General features: G+C 44.0%; 2 protein-coding genes across 2 annotated transcripts in view; one reads left to right on the top strand and one right to left on the bottom strand.

The window, feature by feature from the left end:
• Positions 1–13,742, top strand: part of LOC126257631 (uncharacterized) — a 163,061-nt gene extending 149,319 nt beyond the window's left edge. The window contains exons 16-17 of the mRNA XM_049955579.1: positions 6,285–6,561; positions 13,152–13,742. Coding sequence (XP_049811536.1) covers positions 6,285–6,561; positions 13,152–13,248 — 374 coding nt within the window. The 3' untranslated portion in view covers positions 13,249–13,742. The remainder of the gene's footprint in view (positions 1–6,284; positions 6,562–13,151) is intronic.
• Positions 13,743–16,307: 2,565 nt separating this feature from the next.
• Positions 16,308–17,573, bottom strand: LOC126263330 (uncharacterized). Its single transcript, XM_049960455.1, has one exon. It carries the CDS (start codon positions 17,571–17,573, stop codon positions 16,308–16,310), a length of 1,266 nt encoding a protein of 421 aa, XP_049816412.1.
• Between the last annotated feature and the right edge of the window lie 4,565 nt (positions 17,574–22,138).

Genomic DNA, 22,138 nt, shown 5'->3' with positions numbered 1-22,138 from the left:
AGAAAACTATGAGCAAGGGAATGAATACTGTGCAGTTGTTTGCTGAGCGTTATAAACAAGCTGAGCATTATAAACATGGTAAATAGGCGTGAACTCTAGCAGTATTTGATGCAACAACAGTTCAAAATCCTGCCACCTCAAACAGCCACGTTACATCAACTTTTAAACTTTAGATAGCAGACAAGTAAAAGTGTTTCTTCGTTCTAAGATGTCAAGTCCCACATCTGAGTACTAAGTTGCATTCCACAGCATCTGTCTTGTCCACTCCATGCCACAACCCACATTTGGTGTGGCAGCAGAGCATCGAGTCCACTGACACATCATTGTGCTCACACTTTCTATTCCACAGTCACACTCTTATGCACATACTTTCCAAATTGGACTGAGCCAGATGATGTCTGATAGCAGTAATAAAAAAATTGGCTCCATTTTCAATATTAATATTATTATTATTATTATTATTATTATTATTATTATTGTTAATTCCCCATTGAGGAGAGCGTTAAAACACAATCAATATTCACAATGACGATATGGTACATAAATTGGTACATTTCAAATTCATGGCACTTTTTTCTGTCTCTTTCTTTTCTCTTCCCAAAAACCTCTCATAAATTCACTGTGTTTCTTCTTCCTTTCTTCTGTCCACTTCTTTCCTGATTTATTCTCTTTTGGTGTTTCTTCGAATTTCTGTTTGTTGATATTTTCTCTGTATTTTCCTCTCTTTGATATTTCTTCTGTGGAGATGTTTAGATTTTTGAGATCTTCCATGGTTTCCTTTACCCAGTTAGTTTTCACCTTATTCGTCACCACTATGTTAAAAATCTTCTTGGTCAGCCTATTTTCATTCATCCTATGAATGTGCCCATACAATTTTGCCCTTTTTTTTCTGATATTGTCTGTAATTGTCTCTGCCTGTTTGTACAATTCCTTTGTTGGTCTCTTTATCCAGATCCCCTGTCTCTGAACTGGCCCATAGATCTTTCTCAGAATTTTCCTCTCTTGCTTTTCCATTTCCTTGATTTTAGTTCTTCCTCTGATTACTGTTGTTTTTGAGGCATACAAGGCCTCAGGTAAGACGACTGTTTTGTAATGTCTTAATTTGGCATTGACGGAAATATTTCTTTTATTGTAATGGTTACATGTAAGTCTGTATGCTTTTTGTAGTTTTGTAACCCTTTCTTCATTGGCTATTGAATTCAGTCCTGTTTTCTGTATAATCTCTCCCAGATATTTGAAACTTTCTACTTGTGTTATCTTTCCGTACTTTGTTATCAATGGGCTTCTGTCTGTAGATTTTGTGTCCACGTACTGGGTTTTTTCATATGATATTTGTAGTCCTGTTCTGGCTGCGATTTCATGCAATATCTCTAGGGCTTCTCTGGCTTCTTTTCTGTCATTTGTAATGATGGCTATATCATCGGCAAAGGCCAGACATTTCATGTTGACGGTTCTATTTTTCTCTCTCCCCATCTTTACCCCATTGACTCCTTTGTCCCACGTCCTGATTATTTTCTCTAAAACAGCATTAAATAAAATGGGTGACAGGCCATCTCCCTCTTACTCCTGTCTTGATTTCGAAAGATTCTGAGATCTCGCCCATGAACTTCACTTTTGACTTTGTATTTGTTAATGTTTCCTGAATAAGTTTTCTGGTCTTATTGTCTACCTTCATTTCTTCTAGTGTATTAAAAAGTGTTTCTCTGTCTGTGGAATTGTAAGCCTTCTTGAAATCAACAAATGTTACTGTGGTGTTTCTGGACTTTCTCGTTGTTAATAATGTTCTCAGACACCAGATCTGCTCACTGCATGATCTTCTCTTCCTGAACCCTCCTTGGTATTCTCCGATCTGTGGATCTATCTGAGGTTCTAGGTGGTTTAACAGAGCTTTTGATAGAATTTTGTATGCCACCGGCTGTAACGAAATTCCTCTATAGTTATTAGGGTCTGTTTTGTCTCCTTTCTTGTGGAGGGGGTGTGTTAGGGCTGACTTCCATTCTTCTGGTATCTTTTCTGTTTCCCAGATGTTTTTGATTGTACTATGAATTTTGGGTGTAATGTTTTCATGGTCTAATTTCCAGATTTCTGCAATCAGTCCATCTTCACCTGATGCTCTGTTATTTTTCAATGATTTTATTATTTTCACGATTTCATCATATGTTGGGGGTTCGGAGTCCCGGTTGGGTTCTGGTTTTGTAAACTGTAATCTCTGTTTTGGTTTATCACAGTTAAGTAACATGTCAAAGTATCTGGCTAATATTTCACAGTTTTTCTTCGGATTTGTCTCCAGTGTTCCATCTTGTCTTTTGAAGCATAAGCTTGGTGGCTGATATCCTGTCATATTTTCTCGGAATACTCTGTAAAAATTTCGTGTGTTGTTTCTGGTGAAGTCTTCTTCTATCTCCTTCAACCTGCTGTTTTCGTAACCTCTTTTTTCTCTTCGGATTATTTTTGAAGTGTTTTTCTGTATCCTGTTGAAGTCCTCCCATTTTTCTTGTGTTTTATGGCTGTTAAATTTTTTCCAGGCTTGTATTCTGTCTTCTATGGCCCTGTCACATGTCATGTTCCACCATCGGTGTTTCCTTTTTCTTGGTGGCTGCCTCAATTTTATCAGTTCTTTTATTTTTTCTGACAGTTCTGTCCAGTTGTTGCTATTGATTTTCGTAATTTCTTCTGTTATTTCTTTCTTGTTTATTTGTAGGTACTGTGGATCTGTTCTGAAAGGTCTGTTCGTTCTCTTGATTTGTCTATTGGGTATAAATTTTACTTTAATTTGGATAAGGTGATGATCAGATTCGAAAACTCCTTTCCTTGTTCTTACATTCATTATTTCTCTGGTGTTTTTTGTGGATATTGCTACGTGGTCTATCTGAAATTCTCCTAGAGCATGGTTGGGGGATTTCCAAGTTACAAGTTTTGTGTGTGGTTTCTGGAATTGCATTGACATGATATTCAGATCAAAATTCCTGCAGAAGTTTATCAAGTTCTCTCCATTTTTGTTTGTTTTCATGTGGGCCGTGTGTTTCCCTGTCATGTCTCGGAATTTTCTTTCCTTGCCTAACTGGGCATTGAAGTCTCCTAGCAACACTTTTATGTGATTCTTGGGGATTTTGCTGGTAGTTTCTTCCAGATCTTCCCAGAATTCCTCTATCATCTCTGGGTTCTTCTTGTCATAATTGTTTGTGGGGGCATGTCCATTGATTAATGTATAGGCTTTGTTTCCAGATCTTATCGTGAGTGTCGACATTTTTTCTGCTTTTGAGGTGAAATCTATTACGGAGTCCAGTATCGATTTATGTATTACAAAACCACTTCTGAAGAGTTTGAGATTTCTTCCTGGGATGTTTATGGCTGGTTTCCCCTTATATATTCTGTAATTTTCAGAATCAAAGTGGTTCTCATCTGCAAATCGTGTCTCCTGTATTGCCATAACTTTGATGTTGTATTTATCCATGGCATTTGTTAATTGTTTCAGTTTACCTGGCCTCAGTAGTGTGTTGGTGTTGAGTGTTCCCATGTAAAATACTTTCTTCATCTTGAGGGTTTTTGAAAGGCTCCGATTCTTCTCTTCATGACATGCCTGATCCCCTGGAATCCAATGATCAGGTCTATTACCCAGTCTTACTGACTGGGGCCCAGGGTAGTGGATTCTCTCCCGTTGTTCTGTCATGATTATTGGTTTGGGTTGAGGTATTGGTGGTGAAATCACGAAGGATCTCACATAATTTCGACTGGAGTTTTGAGTTCCAGAAGATTAACTTACAGCCGAGCTCACACAGCCAACAGACGCTGACCAGAGTACCGGTGGCTGCCACGCAGACGTGTCTGGATTTTGGGGCTTCGCATGTTACCCTATGCAGGGGCCCTCACAGGGTGCTTCCATCCGGAGCCAGATGGACCCAGGTTTTTTTTTTTTTACGAGGTGCTACTCCTCCCCCCCCCCCCCCCCCCCCGGATATTTATATGCATAAAATAAAGGTATTTGCAACTATCTCTGACAAAATAGTTCATCAGTTATTTGCATTTATCAAAAAATGCAAATTTTTCAGCTCCCTGATCATCAGCAATGTGCATCTAAGCTAATCCGGCATGTTTTCCAATGTCTTCACCCCACTTGCATTAGGTTGTTCTCCCAGTCTATCATTTCTTGCAATCCAGCAAAAAACTTTCTCAGTCTGTCTATCATCCATTCACCTGGCTCTGTCCTATTAATCTCCATTTCATTATCGCTACAGACACAATTACCGTATATACTCGAATAATCTGCGCATTTTTTCCTGAATTTTAGGGCGAAAAACTGGGGTGTGCGGATTATTCGAAACATTGTTGGTACTGCTTCGCCTCCAACAATACATCCCATTATACTATTGCATTGTTGTGGCCTCAGTCTGTGACACATCAGTAGCACGTTAGGAGTGAAGTATTAACGTCTTCAAACTTGTTAATTATGGCAACAAGTTCTCGTTATCGCTCGTACACTGCTAAAGAAAAAGTGAAAATTATTGAAGAAGCTGAGAATATTGGAAACCGTGCAGCAGGAAGAAAGTACGACGTGAGTGAGAGCTGTATTCGCGACTGGCAAAAAAATAAAACGCAGCTTCAAGGAACTAATAGTAATCGTCGGGCATTTCGCAGCCAAAAAGCGAAGCATTCGGACCTCGAGAAAAGGCTCTGCGATTATGTAGATGAGAAGCGACCATACGGATGCACAGTGACAAGTGAAATGTGCCAACTTAAAGCATTGTCTTTAGCCAAAGAACTAGGCATTACCAGTTTCAAAGCTAGCCGGGGCTGGCTATCAAGATTTTTCAACCGAAATTGCTTAGGGTTCCGGAGGAAAACTACTATCGCTCAGCGGCTTCCAGGTGATTGCGAGGAAAAAATAGTGAATTTTCATCGTTATGTGATAAATCTGTGCCGTAAACAGTCCTATATACTATCGCAAATTGGTAATGCGGATCAAACGCCAGTCTATTTTGAGATGCCGCTCGACAATACAGTGAACAGGAAAGGAGAATCCAGCATCATGATACGAATTGGCGACAGTGAGAAACAAAGATGTACAGTGGTGATGTGTGTAACTGGCGATGGACGAAAGCTACCACCTTACATGATATTTAAAGGGAAAACTATTCCGAAAATATCAGTAAAAGGTATACTGGTATTAGTGAGAGCGAATCCGAAAGGGTGGATGGACAATGAACTTACAATTGACTGGGTGACACACGTTTGGCAACGTCGTCCCAGTGCGTTACTGAATTTACGCAAGATGTTGGTCCTGGACAGCTTCCGTGGACTTACAACTAAGGAAGTGCGAGACAAATTACAAAAAGGGAAAACTGACTTGATCATTATCCCTGGAGGCCTAAATCCATCCTACAGCCAGTAGATGTGTGTATAAATCGGCCAGTCAAAGCTGCACTTAAACAGCGATATACACAATGTATGGCTGATGAAAACCATAAGTTCACACTTAGTGAGAAAATCAAACGGCCGGATTTGTCCCAGATTTGTGAATGAGTGAAAAGTGCATGGAACTCCATTCTGCAACCTCTGGTGGAAAAATCCTTCAAAAAATGTGGAATCACAAATTCACTGGATGGAACAGAGGACGACGCTCTGTGGGAAGATGGTGAAGACGACAATGGTTCTCCCGCTAGTGATGACGATGAAAGTGATGAGTAGAGTGGTAAGAGAGGAAACGTACCGGTATTGACTAAAATATTTTATTGCCCATACTGTATTAACAAATTCTTAAACAAGATAATTCACATTTCTTTTTTTGCTATTGTAGGTAAGCGTAGAGTCCCGGCTGGTGGTGATAATGTTCCCCGGCCGCCCACCCGCCAGCTGGCCAGCTGCACGCCGCTGAATCGGTTGCGTTTTAACGATGTATCAACCTGTACAGCAGCCTTGCTTCAAACCAGTAGTTATTATACATACTTTTGAACACATCATAATGTTGGAACAATTTTTTTTTTTTTTTTTTTTTTTTTTTTTTTCAAATAAAACAAATTAAAGCATTTTCCCCACCCCCACTCCCCTCAAAATTGGGGTGCGCAGATTATTAGAGTATATACGGTGTTACATCATTCTGTTACCTGATTCATTCGCATGTTTTTCCTATAGTCTTTACTTAATAAATTTTGCTACTGTAGATAGATGTTTTGATAAAACTGAACAGGAACACTGCACTTTATATTTCATTAAACTTGTTTTGTACCTGTTCAGTTTTCTATGTAATGTGCAGTAAGTGTGTTTAGTAACTTGCACTATACCCACAGGTCGAATACCTGTGGCTCCACAGAACACCAGCAGACATGGGACACCAAGAGCATTGTCCAGCAGTCACATTCCTGTTGCCGGCTTCCATGTCTTGAAAGAAAAGAATTTTGATGCACGTCTCAGTGCACCACATACAATCAATTCAAGGCCCAGTTCTGCAAAAATGGGAAATAATTCTAGACCAAAGCCTTTGAGTAACCTCAAGCCACAGCGAATTACTTATGAACAAGCTAAAGCAACAATACAGAACAAGAAACCTTTGGCAGCTGTTAAAAGGTATGATCTCCATCAAATTAATAAATAGCAAACAAAATACACAGACTGGCAAAACTAGACGTACTCTGTAATCATACATAATAAGACCAACACATATATTTCTTTTAATTTTCACTAAATCATAAAATTTCTTTTCGGTACATGTTTTATTACTTTATATAAGTATTTCATAGTACTTGATTGTTACAGCATCACCTAAAAGTTTTTGTGTGCTTCGCCTTAACTACACCATAAAAATTACTTATTTTTAGATTGTTCTCCAGACTTCAGTATTGTTTTAATGTGCATGACGGATGTATATCATGGCTGTATGCTGTGAACATAAAAGTAAAAGAAGACCTTGGCATTAACTTTGTTTATGACTATAGACTGACTTCGATGTCTGGTGTCACTATTTCATATCATTAAGTTAAGTTAATATAGTTTGAGAAAATATGCAGACAAGCTGGAAAATTGAATTTTGAAGGAACATCATAGGCTCACTTATTCAGAAACTTCAAAGTACCAAGTATATTGTCAATAAGTTTTTTGTTTATCCTAAATCTGAGGCTTTTGCTAAGAATGTTCCCTCAAAAAGATAAATTTCCTCAATTCTTTAATCATCTATGCCAGTATAACATAGTGCCATTCTTCCCACGAACTATTTAACACTGGAACAGGAAAGGGGTGAAAGTGATGGTTTACAGATGTAGTTTGCTGCCAACTTCAGCGACCCCAAAGCTATGACACTGTAATTGCCAGGCAAAGTGTTGGGTTATCTGTGTGTGTATGATTAACTGATTTCTAACAGTACTGTACTTATATTTAAATCCATTATGCAATATCAGACACAATCTTAGATGTTTGGTAGAACTTATGAATGTCATTTTCCTTCTACTCATTGCATTGTGTTACAGTAGCCTTAATTTAATTACATGTTCCTTGCTGCATATACGTACCGCATGTAAAGATGAATGTCTCCGTAATGTGCATTCACAAATCCATGTTACTTCCATATGAAATTTATAACCACAGCAGCTGATCGGTGTGAGATACGCACCCACATGAGTCATCAGCACTGGAAGATGAATAGTAAGAGTTTTTGTTTGTTACTGTGCAGAGAACCTACACTCTTAAAATGATCTTCATGTAATTGGATTCCGATGTCGCTAGTTGCGTGTTTTGATAAAATACTTTTCAGAACCAGGGACCACATGAATACTCAGGTTACATGCAGCCCGTGGGATGCTGTTCGATGACAACTGGTTTGAAGCACAACTGAATTGAATGCATGCTTAAGAAAGTGGTTGATATTTAAAATCTTCCTAAAATTGTGCTTCACAGCTTTCATAAGAGACATTTTGCTGTAAATGACTGTCACAAGTTGCTAAGAGTTTCTAATTTTATTCTTCTCAAACTGTAGTTCACTCATCTACATAGCTGTGACAACATTGAGGCGTTGCCATAGAGACATTTACAAAATCGCATTATTTGATTTGTTGAGGTAGCTGCATGAAGTTTTGGTACTCAGCCAGTAACTGTCAGGTAGCTTAGGATGACTCGACTATAGTTTCACCGTTGTGGTCACCGGCACTTGCATCTGCATCTACATCTATACTATTTGAACCACTGTGAGGCACTTGTCAGTGGGTACGTACCAGTTACTAGAGGTTTTTCCTGTTCGTCACATTTGGAATGCAGGAAAAATGGTTGTTTAAAAGCCTCTCTGGACATGTTTTAATTAATCTAATCTTATCCTGATGATCACTATGGAAGTGGTCTATAGAGATTTTTTGTATATATGTATAGTCATCATTTAAAGTCATTTCTTAAGACTTCATTTGCAAATTTTCTCAGGATGGTTTCCATTGTCCTCAAAAATTGGCCAGTTCAGTTTCTTCAGTATCTCAGTGACACTCTCCCTGAGTCAAACAAACCTGTGACCATTTTTGCTACCCTTCCCCTGTATACATTCAATATACCCTGCTAGATCAAGTGAGGTGGCACAATGTTTAGCACATTGGACTCGGGAGGATGATGATTCAAATCTGTGTCAGGCCATTCTGATTTTATCTTTTCCATGATTTCCCTAAATTGCTTCAGGCAAATGCCAGAATAGTTCCTTCGAAAGGTCATAGCAGACTTTCTTTCGCATCCTTCTCTAATCTGATAGGACCAATGGCCTCACTGTTTGGTCCCCTCCTCAAAGTCAACCAACAACCAACCGACCCTGCTAGACCTATTTGGTACAAGCCCAATACATTTGAGCAGTAGTCTAGGATTGGTTTCATGAGTGATTGGCAAGCAGTCTCCTTTGTACTGGCTGAATTTCCCTAGTATTCTACCAGGAAATTGAAGCCTGCTACCTACTTTACCCATCCATGACTGAGCCTATATGATCATTTCACTTCATATCCCTACTACCCAAGTGTTTGCAAAGTTTCCAGCTGCAACTCACTGAGTTATATTCATACTATGTTCCTTTGTTTTGTGAGGTGCAAAATTTTATATTTTTGAACATTCAGAGTAAGTTGCCAATCATTACACCACTTTGAAATCTTATCAATGTCTGACTGAATATTTGTACAGCTTCATTCAGACTGTACTTCCTCATAGATACATGCATCATCTGCATAAAGTCTGAGGCTACTATTATTATTGTTTGTAGGATCATTAATATATAACATCAAAAGCAAGGAAAGGAATACACTTTCCTGGCATATACCCGAAGTTACTTTTACATATGTAGATGACTCTCCATCCAAGATAACATGCTTTGTCTCTCTACCAAGAAAATCTGAGTCCATTCACATATTTCACCTGATATCCCTTATGATCATATTTTGATAATAAGTATGGGTGTGGTATTGAGTCAAGTGCTTTTCAGAAATTGAGATACACTGCATATACCTAGCTGTTTTGATCTGCACCTTCCAGGATATGTCAGAAAAATGCAAGTTGGGTTTCACATGATCATTGTTTTCGGAATCCATGCTGGTTGGCATGGAGGTGGTCATTCTGTCCAAGATATCTCATTATGTTTGAGCCAAGAATATGTTCTACGACAAATTGATGTCAAGGACATAAGTAGTTTAGTGGATCATTTCTGATACACTTCTTGTACACAGGTGTAATCTGTGCTTTCTTATAGCTACTGGGCATGGTTCTTTGTTCAAGAGATCTACCGTATTTACACAGTTATAAGATGAGGTTTTTTCCCAAATTCATCATCTGAAAAATACAGTGTCATCTTATATTTTCCACATTAAACTATTGCTGTTGAGGTCAATGTTTTGTATGGTGTTTGATTGATTAACATTTAGGTTGTCTTACATTTACGAATGATGCTTTGGTTTTGAGGTTTCTTACAGATTTCTTATGAAGATTCGAAAAAGTAGGGCGTAGCAATGCTTTCGTTTGAATAGGCTGGAGATTTCCTGATATGCCGAAACGCTCGATATGGTACTGACCTTGCTCAAACAATCTTACAACTATGACTAGCAACTGCAACAATCTAATGCTTACCTTAAAAATTGACAGTTTTGTTTAATGAGGGGAAACATAGCGTTAAATTCTATCATCTTACAAATTTTTGTTGTATTTGAACAGGTTTGCGATAAAAGTTGTCATAAATGTATGGCCATATACATAGATTTACACTGATCAGCCACAACATTATGACCAATGACGTAGTATCGACGTGAACCAATCCAGGCGGTAGCAGCATCTCCTGGCAAGGTTCAAATGGCTTTGAGCACTATGGAACTTAACATCTGAGGACATCAGTCACCTAGAACTTAGAAGTACTTAAAACTAACCAACCTAAGGACATCACACACATCCGTGCCCGAGGCAGGATTCAAACCTGCAACCGTAGTGGTCGCACGGTTCCAGACTGAAGCGCCTAGAACCACTCGGCCACACTGGCCGGCACCTGGCAAGGTATGACTGCTAGTCACACATGTGAGTGATGTATGCAGTATCAAAGAGAGCGCTGTATGTGTGTAGAATGGCTAATACACGCGATCTATCTAAGTTCAATCGAGGGCAGATTGTGATGACCCAGAGACTCGACATGGGCATTTAGGAGACTGCATGACTTGTTGGATGTTTGAGGCGTTCTGTGGTGAGTAGCAAAACCAAGGTGAAACCGTAACCATGTACTGTGGGTTGCGCGGCCTCAGTAAAGATCTCGGACTTTGTAAGCTGAGCACACTGCTAAAACAGGACAAGCAGCAGAGCGTGTCGGAACAAACATCAGACTCTAATGCTGGCCAGAGTACAAGTGTGTCTGAACACGCAGTGCACCAAACACTACTAATGATGGGCCTCCGCAGTTGCAGCTGATGACCCATGAATGTGACAATGTTAACACAGTGACTTCGGCAACTACGACTGAAATGGGCACGTGACCATCAGCACCGGAATTTCGCACAATGACAGTTGCATGGTCGATTAATGCAATACCTTCATCATGGCGATGGGAGCCTGCAAATCCGTTGTCTTTCAGGGGACAGCTCCTTGACATCTGTACTGTAGGACAAAACAAGCTGGTGGCGGCTCCATTATACTCTGGAGAACATTCACGTGGGCATCCATGAATGCAGTGGAGGTGGTATAACACACCGAGACGGCCAAGGAGTATTGTAAACTAATTAGACCTTTTGCACCCCTTTGTGGTGATCATGTTTCCCGACAGAAGCAGCATTTTTCATCAAGATAAAGCACCATGTCACAAGGCCAGGCGTGTAACGGAGATGTTCAAGGAACACTGGCAGGTTCCGATTGATATGCTGCCCCCACCCACCCACCTGACTAGTCAAAGCTGTACCCAATCAGTCACATCTTGGATGTGATCGAACGTGACATCAGATATAATGATACAGAATAATCTTCCTGCAATACTGCTGTGCTTTAACAGTATCTCATACCAAGATATGTGGTAGTGTTCGGCCATTGTGCATAATGCTTCGACAATACCGAAGACACTCGTGAACATTCTGTGGTGTTTAATGTGTTACCAACTCTCTCAGCACTAACTGGTGGCCAGAATCACATGCCACATCGAAACTACATTCATCAGAAAACATCACTCAGGACCACTGTTGGTGACACCAACAAACGCACTCGTTACACCAATGAACTCTTCCTCAGTGGTGGTGTGGTTGAAGTGGGAAGCATTTAACAGGTTTCCAAGCATACAAGCCACGTGATTTAGTCACCATAAAATGGTTCTGGCAGAGAAGCTTACACCGTTAGTGGCTGAAAAGTCTGCAGCAATCTGCCTAGGAGTGAAATGTCTGTTCCTTTTTGCCACTAGGGCTACGTGTTGCTTCTCTTGTGGTGTGGTGGTCTGTGTACAACCAGCCGCATGCCTTTTTGTAGCAGTTCCACCTTCAGAAGCCATTTTTAATTGTGAGATGACATTTTTGGACAAACCCATTACTGAAACTTCTTGGCAGATTAAAACTATGTGGCGGACCGAGACTCAAACTCGGAACCTTCACCATTCGTGGGCAAATGCTCTACCATCTGAGCTACCCAAGCACGACTCACGCCCCGTCCTCACAGCTTCACTTCGGCCAGTACCTCAGCGCACACTCCGCTGCAGAGTGAAAATCTCATTCTGTAAACCCATTACTGTGGCCACAGTAGTGACACAGTGACCAGCTTTGAGCCATCCAGCTGCTCATACCCGATAAGCAATCAAATTATATCAAACATGGTTTGGAAAACATTTCCTCCTCCCCTCCCCTTCTTCCTCATTTATCAGTGGACGAGCCAAATGTGAATTTAAAACTTTTGAATGGCTCTGAGTAGGAACTAAAAGAATTATTATTTATTTCGTGATTTGTCTGCACTGAGGTAACTGTATCTTCATCCTTACCTATGTCATTTCGTGAAAGGAGATGGGTCGAAAATGCCAGTGCAGCTGAAAAGCTGTGGAAGTTCTTGAACATATTAAAACTCATGTTACTGAAATAACATACTCTTGTTCAAGCTCAGAATTTTCTGTTTTTATTGATTCAGCCAGTAGTAAAACCACTTTTCCCACTCATTCCTTATGTAACTATTGACAGTAGACGTGATAATTGCACAGTCAAGTATGACTAATGGCTGTATTAAGACAGACTGCTGATATTTAAAGACCCAAATCAAAAGTTCACAAACAAATTTCATTGTATGATCTCTGTTAAGCTTTATTTACATGGTTACATAAAAGGAAATAGGCTATACACATATTCTCAAATCATCACAGGAAAATATGATAACACTCATCATTTTCCTTTCTGATCTTCACTTGTGTTGAATACACAATGGGATAGTACCCCATTTGTAGTCCACAGATAAATTTTAGGTGAGTGCAGATATGTTTTGGCTTTTATCCAGCCAAGAGGAATGTGAGGTAGTTAACAAGTCTCAACTTCCTGAATTGTGTAATTCTATCTTTGTACCAAAGACAAAACGTACTATAAGAAAAGTGAAGGTAAATAGTTTGCCCTCTTAATGTCTGTCCTTCAGTCAGTAGGCATAAAATTTTGTGTATGTGATATATAAAGGCACCTGTTTTTCTCATTTTGTAAAACTGATGGCTAACGTTTTATTTTCAGAGAGGCTGAAAGACTGGAGAATCGCAACATTTTGAAAGGAGTAAGATTGAACCGCCGATTTGAATTACAGATGCAGCACCGAAAATTAAATGTGTAATTATTATTGTATATTCTTCAAGTAATTTTACTCCTGGCATTTCAGTACTGGGCTTTCATGTAACACGCCCAACATGTGACATAAAGAACTGCTGTTCTTATGCTTGCCTTTCTGTTCTTTCTAATATATTTGTCTTTGTATAACAAATGATTATATCCATTAACGGTAATAAATTTAACTTTTATTCAGCTAATCTTTGGCAGCTTTGTTCATGCTGGACATGTAACTTTTTCTGTATGTCATTTATTTAATCTGCATTCAAACAGTGGGTGTATATTATTTTATAGAAGTGTATAAATAGATAAATTATATACAGATAGAAAATGTATCCTGTTTATAGAGTTGTTAATTTATGAATGTTTCTGTATGTTAACAGTTTTTGTAAAGTGATAACGGATTACTGAGTTTTGTTGCAATTTCACAATAATTTTCATTAATACTTGTATTTCATGTTAGATTTACAGAGCATGTTTATGAAATTTGGAGCCAAAATAATTTCTGTTTTGGTTTATGCTTTTGTATTTGATTTTATCTGCTAATGTATATAAAGAATTACATTATTTCCTTATCAAGGAGCTGTTGTATTTGTTCTTTTCTCACTCACAAGAGGTAAGTGGGAGGCAAAAAAATGAGGTACTCTGTAATTTCCCTGTGATTTGCTTGAGGCAAGTGCTGGACTAGTTCCCTAGAAAGAGCATTGCCTATTTTGTTTCTCTGTTCCTCAGGCATGCTCGTGACACATATTTGATTGTAAACTGTGAATTTCGACATTTTCCTTCAATATTGTGATCCCACTTACATGCACAACTAAAATTCTTGATTTATACATAATTCTTCAATGTTAAGATCTTGTTTCCACACTCCACAAACATCGTGCAATGATAACTTCAGTTGGTATAGTGGCTATATTTTGCTATGGGCCTGTTCATCTTGCATAAGGGTGCAATCTAACATGTCAGAATCTACCCTGAAATTTGTGACACAGCCTTTGGTACAAGGAAATGCACTGTAAAAAATTCTAGCAAGTATGACGCACAGCTAGTATATTTTTAAAAAATGTTGAAATTACTGTTTTTTACCACACACAGAAAGACTTCCAATCTTACATATCTTTAACTGTTTGAATAACTTGCGGTTTTTATCAGCAGCTAAATTGTTGTCGATGTAATTCATAGAAAGATGACTACCAGAGGAAAAGAAAGGAAGGCAGTATTTGATGCCACATTTAAGACAACTTCAAAAAACTGGGACTTGAAATAGTTGAAATTAAGTACACCGTCCGACAAAAAAGTGAAGCATCCTGAAGGAGGAGGAGGAAACAAAATGAAACTTCACAGGTTGAGAGGATATGTGATGTTATCAAAGTGATTATAAAATTGAGTCAAATTTGCAAAGGGCTTTGCAATATCAGCCCACTTATTGGTGTGACTTTGCACCCCATCTGGCTTGGATGTATTCTTTGATTTGGTTAAGAAGGACATAATACAGCCATTGTATCCTTTCCCAAGGCAAGCTGGCCAACAGCTGTTGTAACTGGCTCTTGATATCCTGATATGGTACTGGGACTGATTTGATATCTGAGCTGGTCCCAAACATGTTATTCCCCAAGGGTGCTTGCAGTTCTTTCATGAGTTCATACCAGACCTAGTGCAGCCTATTCTTCTTTCCAGGGCTGTATTTCCTTCTCCGGCCTTCCCTCCCCATCTTTGCTTCTTCCCCACTGCCCCCTTTCCCACCTTTGCTCCTTCCCCACTGCCCCTCTCCCACCTTTGCTCCTTCCCCACTGCCCCTCTCCCACCTTTGCTCCTTCCCCACTGCCCCCTTTCCCACCTTTGCTCCTTCCCCTCTGTCCCCTTTCCCACCTTTGCTCCTTCCCCACTGTCCCCTTTCCCACCTTTGCTCCTTCCCCACTGTCCCCTTTCCCACCTTTGCTCCTTCCCCACTGTCCCCTTTCCCACCTTTGCTCCTTCCCCACTGTCCCCTTTCCCACCTTTGCTCCTTCCCCACTGTCCCCTTTCCCACCTTTGCTCCTTCCCCACTGTCCCCTTTCCCACCTTTGCTCCTTCCCCACTGTCCCCTTTCCCACCTTTGCTCCTTCCCCACTGTCCCCTTTCCCACCTTTGCTCCTTCCCCACTGTCCCCTTTCCCACCTTTGCTCCTTCCCCACTGTCCCCTTTCCCACCTTTGCTCCTTCCCCACTGCGCCACCTTTGCTCCTTCCCCACTGCGCCACCTTTGCTCCTTCCCCACTGCGCCACCTTTGCTCCTTCCCCACTGCGCCACCTTTACTCCTTCCCCACTGCGCCACCTTTGCTCCTTCCCCACTGCGCCACCTTTGCTCCTTCCCCACTGCGCCACCTTTGCTCCTTCCCCACTGCGCCACCTTTGCTCCTTCCCCACTGCGCCACCTTTGCTCCTTCCCCACTGCGCCACCTTTGCTCCTTCCCCACTGCGCCACCTTTGCTCCTTCCCCACTGCGCCACCTTTGCTCCTTCCCCACTGCGCCACCCTTGCTCCTTCCCCACTGCGCCACCCTTGCTCCTTCCCCACTGCGCCACCCTTGCTCCTTCCCCACTGCGCCACCCTTGCTCCTTCCCCACTGCGCCACCCTTGCTCCTTCCCCACTGCGCCACCCTTGCTCCTTCCCCACTGCGCCACCCTTGCTCCTTCCCCACTGCGCCACCCTTGCTCCTTCCCCACTGCGCCACCCTTGCTCCTTCCCCACTGCGCCACCCTTGCTCCTTCCCCACTGCGCCACCCTTGCTCCTTCCCCACTGCGCCTCCCTTGCTCCTTCCCCACTGCGCCTCCCTTGCTCCTTCCCCACTGCGCCTCCCTTGCTCCTTCCCCACTGCGCCTCCCTTGCTCCTTCCCCACTGCGCCTCCCTTGCTCCTTCCCCACTGCGCCACCCTTGCTCCTTCCCCACTGCGCCACCCTTGCTCCTTCCCCACTGCGCCACCCTTGCTCCTTCCCCACTGCGCCACCTTTGCTCCTTCCCCACTGCGCCACCTTTGCTCCTTCCCCACTGCGCCACCTTTGCTCCTTCCCCACTGCGCCACCTTTACTCCTTCCCCACTGCGCCACCTTTGCTCCTTCCCCACTGCGCCACCTTTGCTCCTTCCCCACTGCGCCACCTTTGCTCCTTCCCCACTGCGCCACCTTTGCTCCTTCCCCACTGCGCCACCTTTGCTCCTTCCCCACTGCGCCACCTTTGCTCCTTCCCCACTGCGCCACCCTTGCTCCTTCCCCACTGCGCCACCCTTGCTCCTTCCCCACTGCGCCACCCTTGCTCCTTCCCCACTGCGCCACCCTTGCTCCTTCCCCACTGCGCCACCCTTGCTCCTTCCCCACTGCGCCACCCTTGCTCCTTCCCCACTGCGCCACCCTTGCTCCTTCCCCACTGCGCCACCCTTGCTCCTTCCCCACTGCGCCACCCTTGCTCCTTCCCCACTGCGCCACCCTTGCTCCTTCCCCACTGCGCCACCCTTGCTCCTTCCCCACTGCGCCACCCTTGCTCCTTCCCCACTGCGCCTCCCTTGCTCCTTCCCCACTGCGCCTCCCTTGCTCCTTCCCCACTGCGCCTCCCTTGCTCCTTCCCCACTGCGCCTCCCTTGCTCCTTCCCCACTGCGCCTCCCTTGCTCCTTCCCCACTGCGCCACCCTTGCTCCTTCCCCACTGCGCCACCCTTGCTCCTTCCCCACTGCGCCACCCTTGCTCCTTCCCCACTGCGCCACCCTTGCTCCTTCCCCACTGCGCCACCTTTGCTCCTTCCCCACTGCGCCACCTTTGCTCCTTCCCCACTGCGCCACCTTTGCTCCTTCCCCACTGCGCCACCTTTGCTCCTTCCCCACTGTGCCACCTTTGCTCCTTCCCCACTGTGCCACCTTTGCTCCTTCCCCACTGCGCCACCTTTGCTCCTTCCCCACTGCGCCACCTTTGCTCCTTCCCCACTGCGCCACCTTTGCTCCTTCCCCACTGCGCCACCTTTGCTCCTTCCCCACTGCGCCACCTTTGCTCCTTCCCCACTGCGCCACCTTTGCTCCTTCCCCACTGCGCCACCTTTGCTCCTTCCCCACTGCGCCACCTTTGCTCCTTCCCCACTGCGCCACCTTTGCTCCTTCCCCACTGCGCCACCTTTGCTCCTTCCCCACTGCGCCACCTTTGCTCCTTCCCCACTGCGCCACCTTTGCTCCTTCCCCACTGCGCCACCTTTGCTCCTTCCCCACTGCGCCACCTTTGCTCCTTCCCCACTGCGCCACCTTCGCCCCTTCCCCACTTCCCCCCTCACCACCTTCCCTCCTTCGCCACTGCCCCCCCCCCTCACCATCTTCGCGACTGCCCCCCCCCACCTCCTTCGCCACTGCCCCCCCCTCACCACCTTCGCTCCTTCCCAACTCCCCCCCCTCACCACCTTCACTCCTTCTCCACTGCCCTCCCCCCGCCGCCACCACCTTCTCTCCTTCCCCATTGCCCCCTACTACCCATATCTTGGTGTTCTTACTTATGTCGACCTGGCTCTCCACCTGCTTTCTCTGTATCTCTTGCAATTTTGTTGCCCTTGCCTTTTCTCTTTCATTCTTTATTTGTTGTCGCCTTTTGGCGTATGACCTCTTCTTCCAAATTTTCTCTGCGTATTGAGAGTTATTTGGGAAGAACTCCCTCCCTAGCATCTACGGCATGGATTCCTCTCCCCTTTTCCAGCTTCTCTTCCTTCTCCTTCGTAGCCCCCTCTGCACTGCTAGGTCACCAGCACGTGTAGCCAGTCAATGTGCTGGGACTGTTGTGTACCTATCTGGCGGAGCCCCCTGGTATCACACTTCTGATACAGGAACTGTTGCCTCCCCATGTATGCCTAAAAGTTGCTGTTTGTCATTCCAGAGCATCGGCACTCCTGGCAATGGCCATTATGCCAGATAGCCGTTGCTGTGGCTGGGTGGTGCCCATGGGGAGAGCCCCTGATTGGAGTGAGTGGTATCAGGGCAGATTCTTTGCTTATGGAATGTATAAAGCTACAAAAATCTGATTGTTCTTCTATGGCTGTCTCTTTGGTTATGGATCGTTGAATGCTGCATCTTATGACACTGGCCTTCCCATCTCTGGCTAAACCATGGGAGGAGGACCAGGGTCACCGACTTGGGGTGAAACACTTTCCGTGTTACCTAGTATGTACTGGATAGATGGGGACACATTCACTGCAACAAAACTGTTATTTTTTATGGAAAAGATCAAAGGCATGTTTGGTGAAGTGGAGTTCCTTAGTAGGATGTGGTCAGGTTCCCAGTTGATCAAAACTGCTTCTGCTGCCCAATCTGCAGCTCTTCATGCTTTTGATCGTGGCGACGTCTCAGTGTCCATTACACCTCACCAGTCTTTGAATAAGGTCCAGGGAGTAATTTTTCATGGGGACCTCATTCTTCAGACTGATGAACTCTTGGCCATTCTGGACTGACAGGATGATCATTTTGTTAAATGTGTCCAGAAAGGTCGTAAGGAAATTGTAGCAATACTGGCACCTTTATTCTGGCTTTTGAGGAGATACCTTCTCAGAGAAGATTAAGGTTACGTGTTATTGATGTGACATGAAGGCGTATGTCCTGCCACCTGTGAGGTGCTTTTAGTATTTGCATTTTGGGAACATATCTTCCCAATGACTTGCATTCGGGAGGACGACAGTTCAATCCCGCATCCGGCCATCCTGATTTAGGTTTTCCGTGATTTCCCTAAATCGCTCCATGCAAATGCCGGGATGGTTCCTTTGAAAGGGCACGGCCGACTTCGTTCCCTGTCCTTCCCTAATCCGATGAGACCTATGACCTCGCTGTTTGGTCTCTTCCCCCCAAACAACCCAACCCAACCTTCTTCCCAAATTACAGTGGACCTTCTGTGTGGTGACTGGATACCCACTCCATCATGAGAGGAGCTCCTGTGTTCTGGCACCTCTGTGTGTTAATTGTCACAATCATCACACTCCATGATCACCAGATTGCCTGGCTTATAAGAAAGAAAAGAACTTATTAGAGTATAAGTCCCTGGATCATTTACCTTGCACTGAGGCTCATCAGAAATTTCACCGAATTCATCCTGTGCTCCCCAAGGCTGCTCTCAATTGGATCCACATCTTGCAGAAACTTGCTCTCCCTGTGTACCCTGCCCTTCTCACTCTAAGGAAGAGTTGGAGGAGAAATATAAGTCCCAGGACAAGGGTCCCTTGATGCCCTTGGAGGTGCCATATGCCACCTGTGTCTGACCTCTTACTTACGAATGTCAACCCATCCTCGTTGGTGATGGATAATGACCTGGCGGCATGATTGGCTCCAGCTCATTCGCCTTCCATTTGGATACCCACCCCATGCTTATTCAATGGAACTGTAATGGATACTACTGTCACCTCCCAAAGTTTAATCCCTTATTGCCTTTTACTCGACAACTTGTGTTATTCTCCAGGTATCTCGCTCTACTGATGCTTGCTCATTGACCGTGTGGAGGTTTCATGCTTTCTGTTGGAACTGGATCTGCTCTTTGAGGACTACTGGTGATGTCTGCATGTGGTCTGTACATTTGTTATTAGTCCATGATTTCCATTTTGTACCCCATTGGAAGCAGTTACTGTTCAGGTCCACTTGGACCCTGCAGTCACAATTTGCAATCTCTGTCTCCCTCCTGACAGGCCACCTACATCTGCTGCCCTCCAGCAATCCCTCCTCCTCGAGAATTTTGATGCCATCACCCTCTGTGGGGCAGTGCTTTGCCATCTAGTCAGCTGCAACTCATTGACTAATTTTTTGCGGACCATGACCTGTGCCTCCTTATGAAGGTTCCCCTACTTGTTTTAGTGCCGCATACGGCACTTTCTCTGCCATTGATTTTTCGCTCTCTTCTCCTCCCCTTCTTGCTTCTTTATACTGGTTGCCATGGGATGGCCTCTGTTATAGTGACTACTTCCCGTTTATTCTCTAGTTCCATTCATGACCCCACTGGGCTTTCCGTCATGCTGATTGGCCTCTATATACCTCCCAGGTTGTTTTTCCACCTTCTTTGGTTGTGTTCATGTCCACGATCTGTTCAATAAGATAATCTTCACTGCCAGCATTGCTGTTCCCTGCTTGACAGGCCCCGTTTAGTCACTCAGCTCCGATGTGGAGCACAGCCATTGCCACCTATATTCATGATCATTGTCATGCCTTGCAACATCTTAAGCGGCACCTGTTAACGCTTTCTCTCTTCTACAGGTTCTTCTGTCCCTTTGTTGTGAGTGTGGGCTAACACTGCACCCACCAAGGTTTATCAGTGGAAGTCTTCCATTCTGGGCCTTGCCCTTTCAGATGGCCCTCATACAGATCCATCAGTTCTCAGGCGACAGCATCGGCGTCAGCCTCCTATCCACCTATCTTTCTCCTCCAGAAACAGTTGGCTGAAGCTCCTCACTTACATTTTACCTTGTCAGGTGGAATCCTACACTGAAACTTTTACTGAGTGGGAGCGCTTCTGCCCTCTCTTCCCACGATTCAGCTTCTGGCCCTGATTCCATCCATAACCAATTGCTTCATAACTGTACTTGGCTCCAGGGCATTTTCCCTTCTCAATGGAGAGACAGAATTGTGGTTCCTATCCTTAAGCCTGGCTGGGATCCGTCATCACTTGATAGTTACCAACCAATCAGCCTGACCGATGTCCCCTGGAAGTTTTTGGAATGGATGTTGGCTTGTCGGCTCAGTTGGGTCCTTGAATCTCGGGACTTTGTATCTCCTTACCAGTGCTGCTTTCAGGAGGATGGTCTCCAATTGGTCATCTGCTTCAATTGGAAACTGCAGTTCAGCAGGACTTTCCTTAGCGCCGTCATCTTGTCGCAATTTTCTTCGCTCTTTGTCAGGCCTACAACGGCTTGGCGCCATCACATTCTCGTTATCCTCCATGAGTGGGGTCTTCGGGGTCCCTTCACAATTTTTGTTCACCACATCCTGTCATTCGAGTCCAGGCTGACACTGTTATCAGTTCTCTGTTGTCCCAGGAGAATGGCATTTTGCAGGGCTCCTTATTAAGTGTTCTTTTTCTCACTGCGATTAATGGACTTGTGACCTCTGCCAGACCGTTGGTCACCCCTGCTCTGTATGTGTGTAATTTCTGTATTTGGGCTACATTCCACGTGGTGGCCTTTGTGGATCAACGGCTCTAGGATGCCATCAGGCATGCTTACGTATGGACACACATGGTTTTCAATTCTTTCCCCTTAAATTGAGGGTGGTGCATTTCTGTTGACATACTACAGTCCATCTTGGTCTGGAGCTCTACTTAGACACCCAGTGTCTGACCATGGTCCTCCAGTTCTGTTGTTTGGATCTTTTTGACAACAAGCTTACTTGGTTGCTCCACATCCGGCATATGAAGTTTGTCTGTTTTTGTAAATTTAGTGTTTTTTGCTTCCTTGCCCACACCTCTTGGGGTGCAGATCGTTAAATCCTCCGCCTTTACTGGGCATTAATTCTGTCTTGTCTCGACTGTGGTTGTCTAGTCATATCTCTCTTTGCTCAGTCGTGGGCTGACTCCCCTTTCTAATAAACTTCATGTCATCAAGGAGACCCACCATGAGACATTCTTCCCTCTGTCTCTCCTGGCAGGATTCTACCATCCTTTGCCATCTTTGTGTTGGCCATACTAGGTTGACCTTTGGCTTTTTACTCCACAATGAGCAGTCCCCTTCGTAGTTGTAGGGCTCCCCTCAAGGTGATCCATATGTTTCTAGGTTACCCCCACCTTTTGGCACTTCACATTAAATATGCCCTCCCACCTTCCCTGCCGTGGGTGTTAGCGAATGACCCTTGCATGGTTATGTCTGCCCTCAGTTTTCTTCAGGAAAGTGGTTTGTACTCTGTTATAAGTCCTTGAATTTTCGTC

Source organism: Schistocerca nitens, chromosome 1 (assembly GCF_023898315.1).
Source record: "Schistocerca nitens isolate TAMUIC-IGC-003100 chromosome 1, iqSchNite1.1, whole genome shotgun sequence".
NCBI classification, from domain to species: domain Eukaryota; kingdom Metazoa; phylum Arthropoda; class Insecta; order Orthoptera; family Acrididae; genus Schistocerca; species Schistocerca nitens.
The sequence above is the reverse complement of the archived record's forward strand: the minus strand, read 5'-3'. Positions and strand labels throughout refer to the sequence as shown.

What these genes read in the sequence shown, in the direction of transcription:
- LOC126263330 (XM_049960455.1), bottom strand. Translation starts at nt 17,573, where the DNA reads ATGGTGAGGGGGGGGGGCAGTGGCGAAGGAGGGAAGGTGGTGAGGGGG.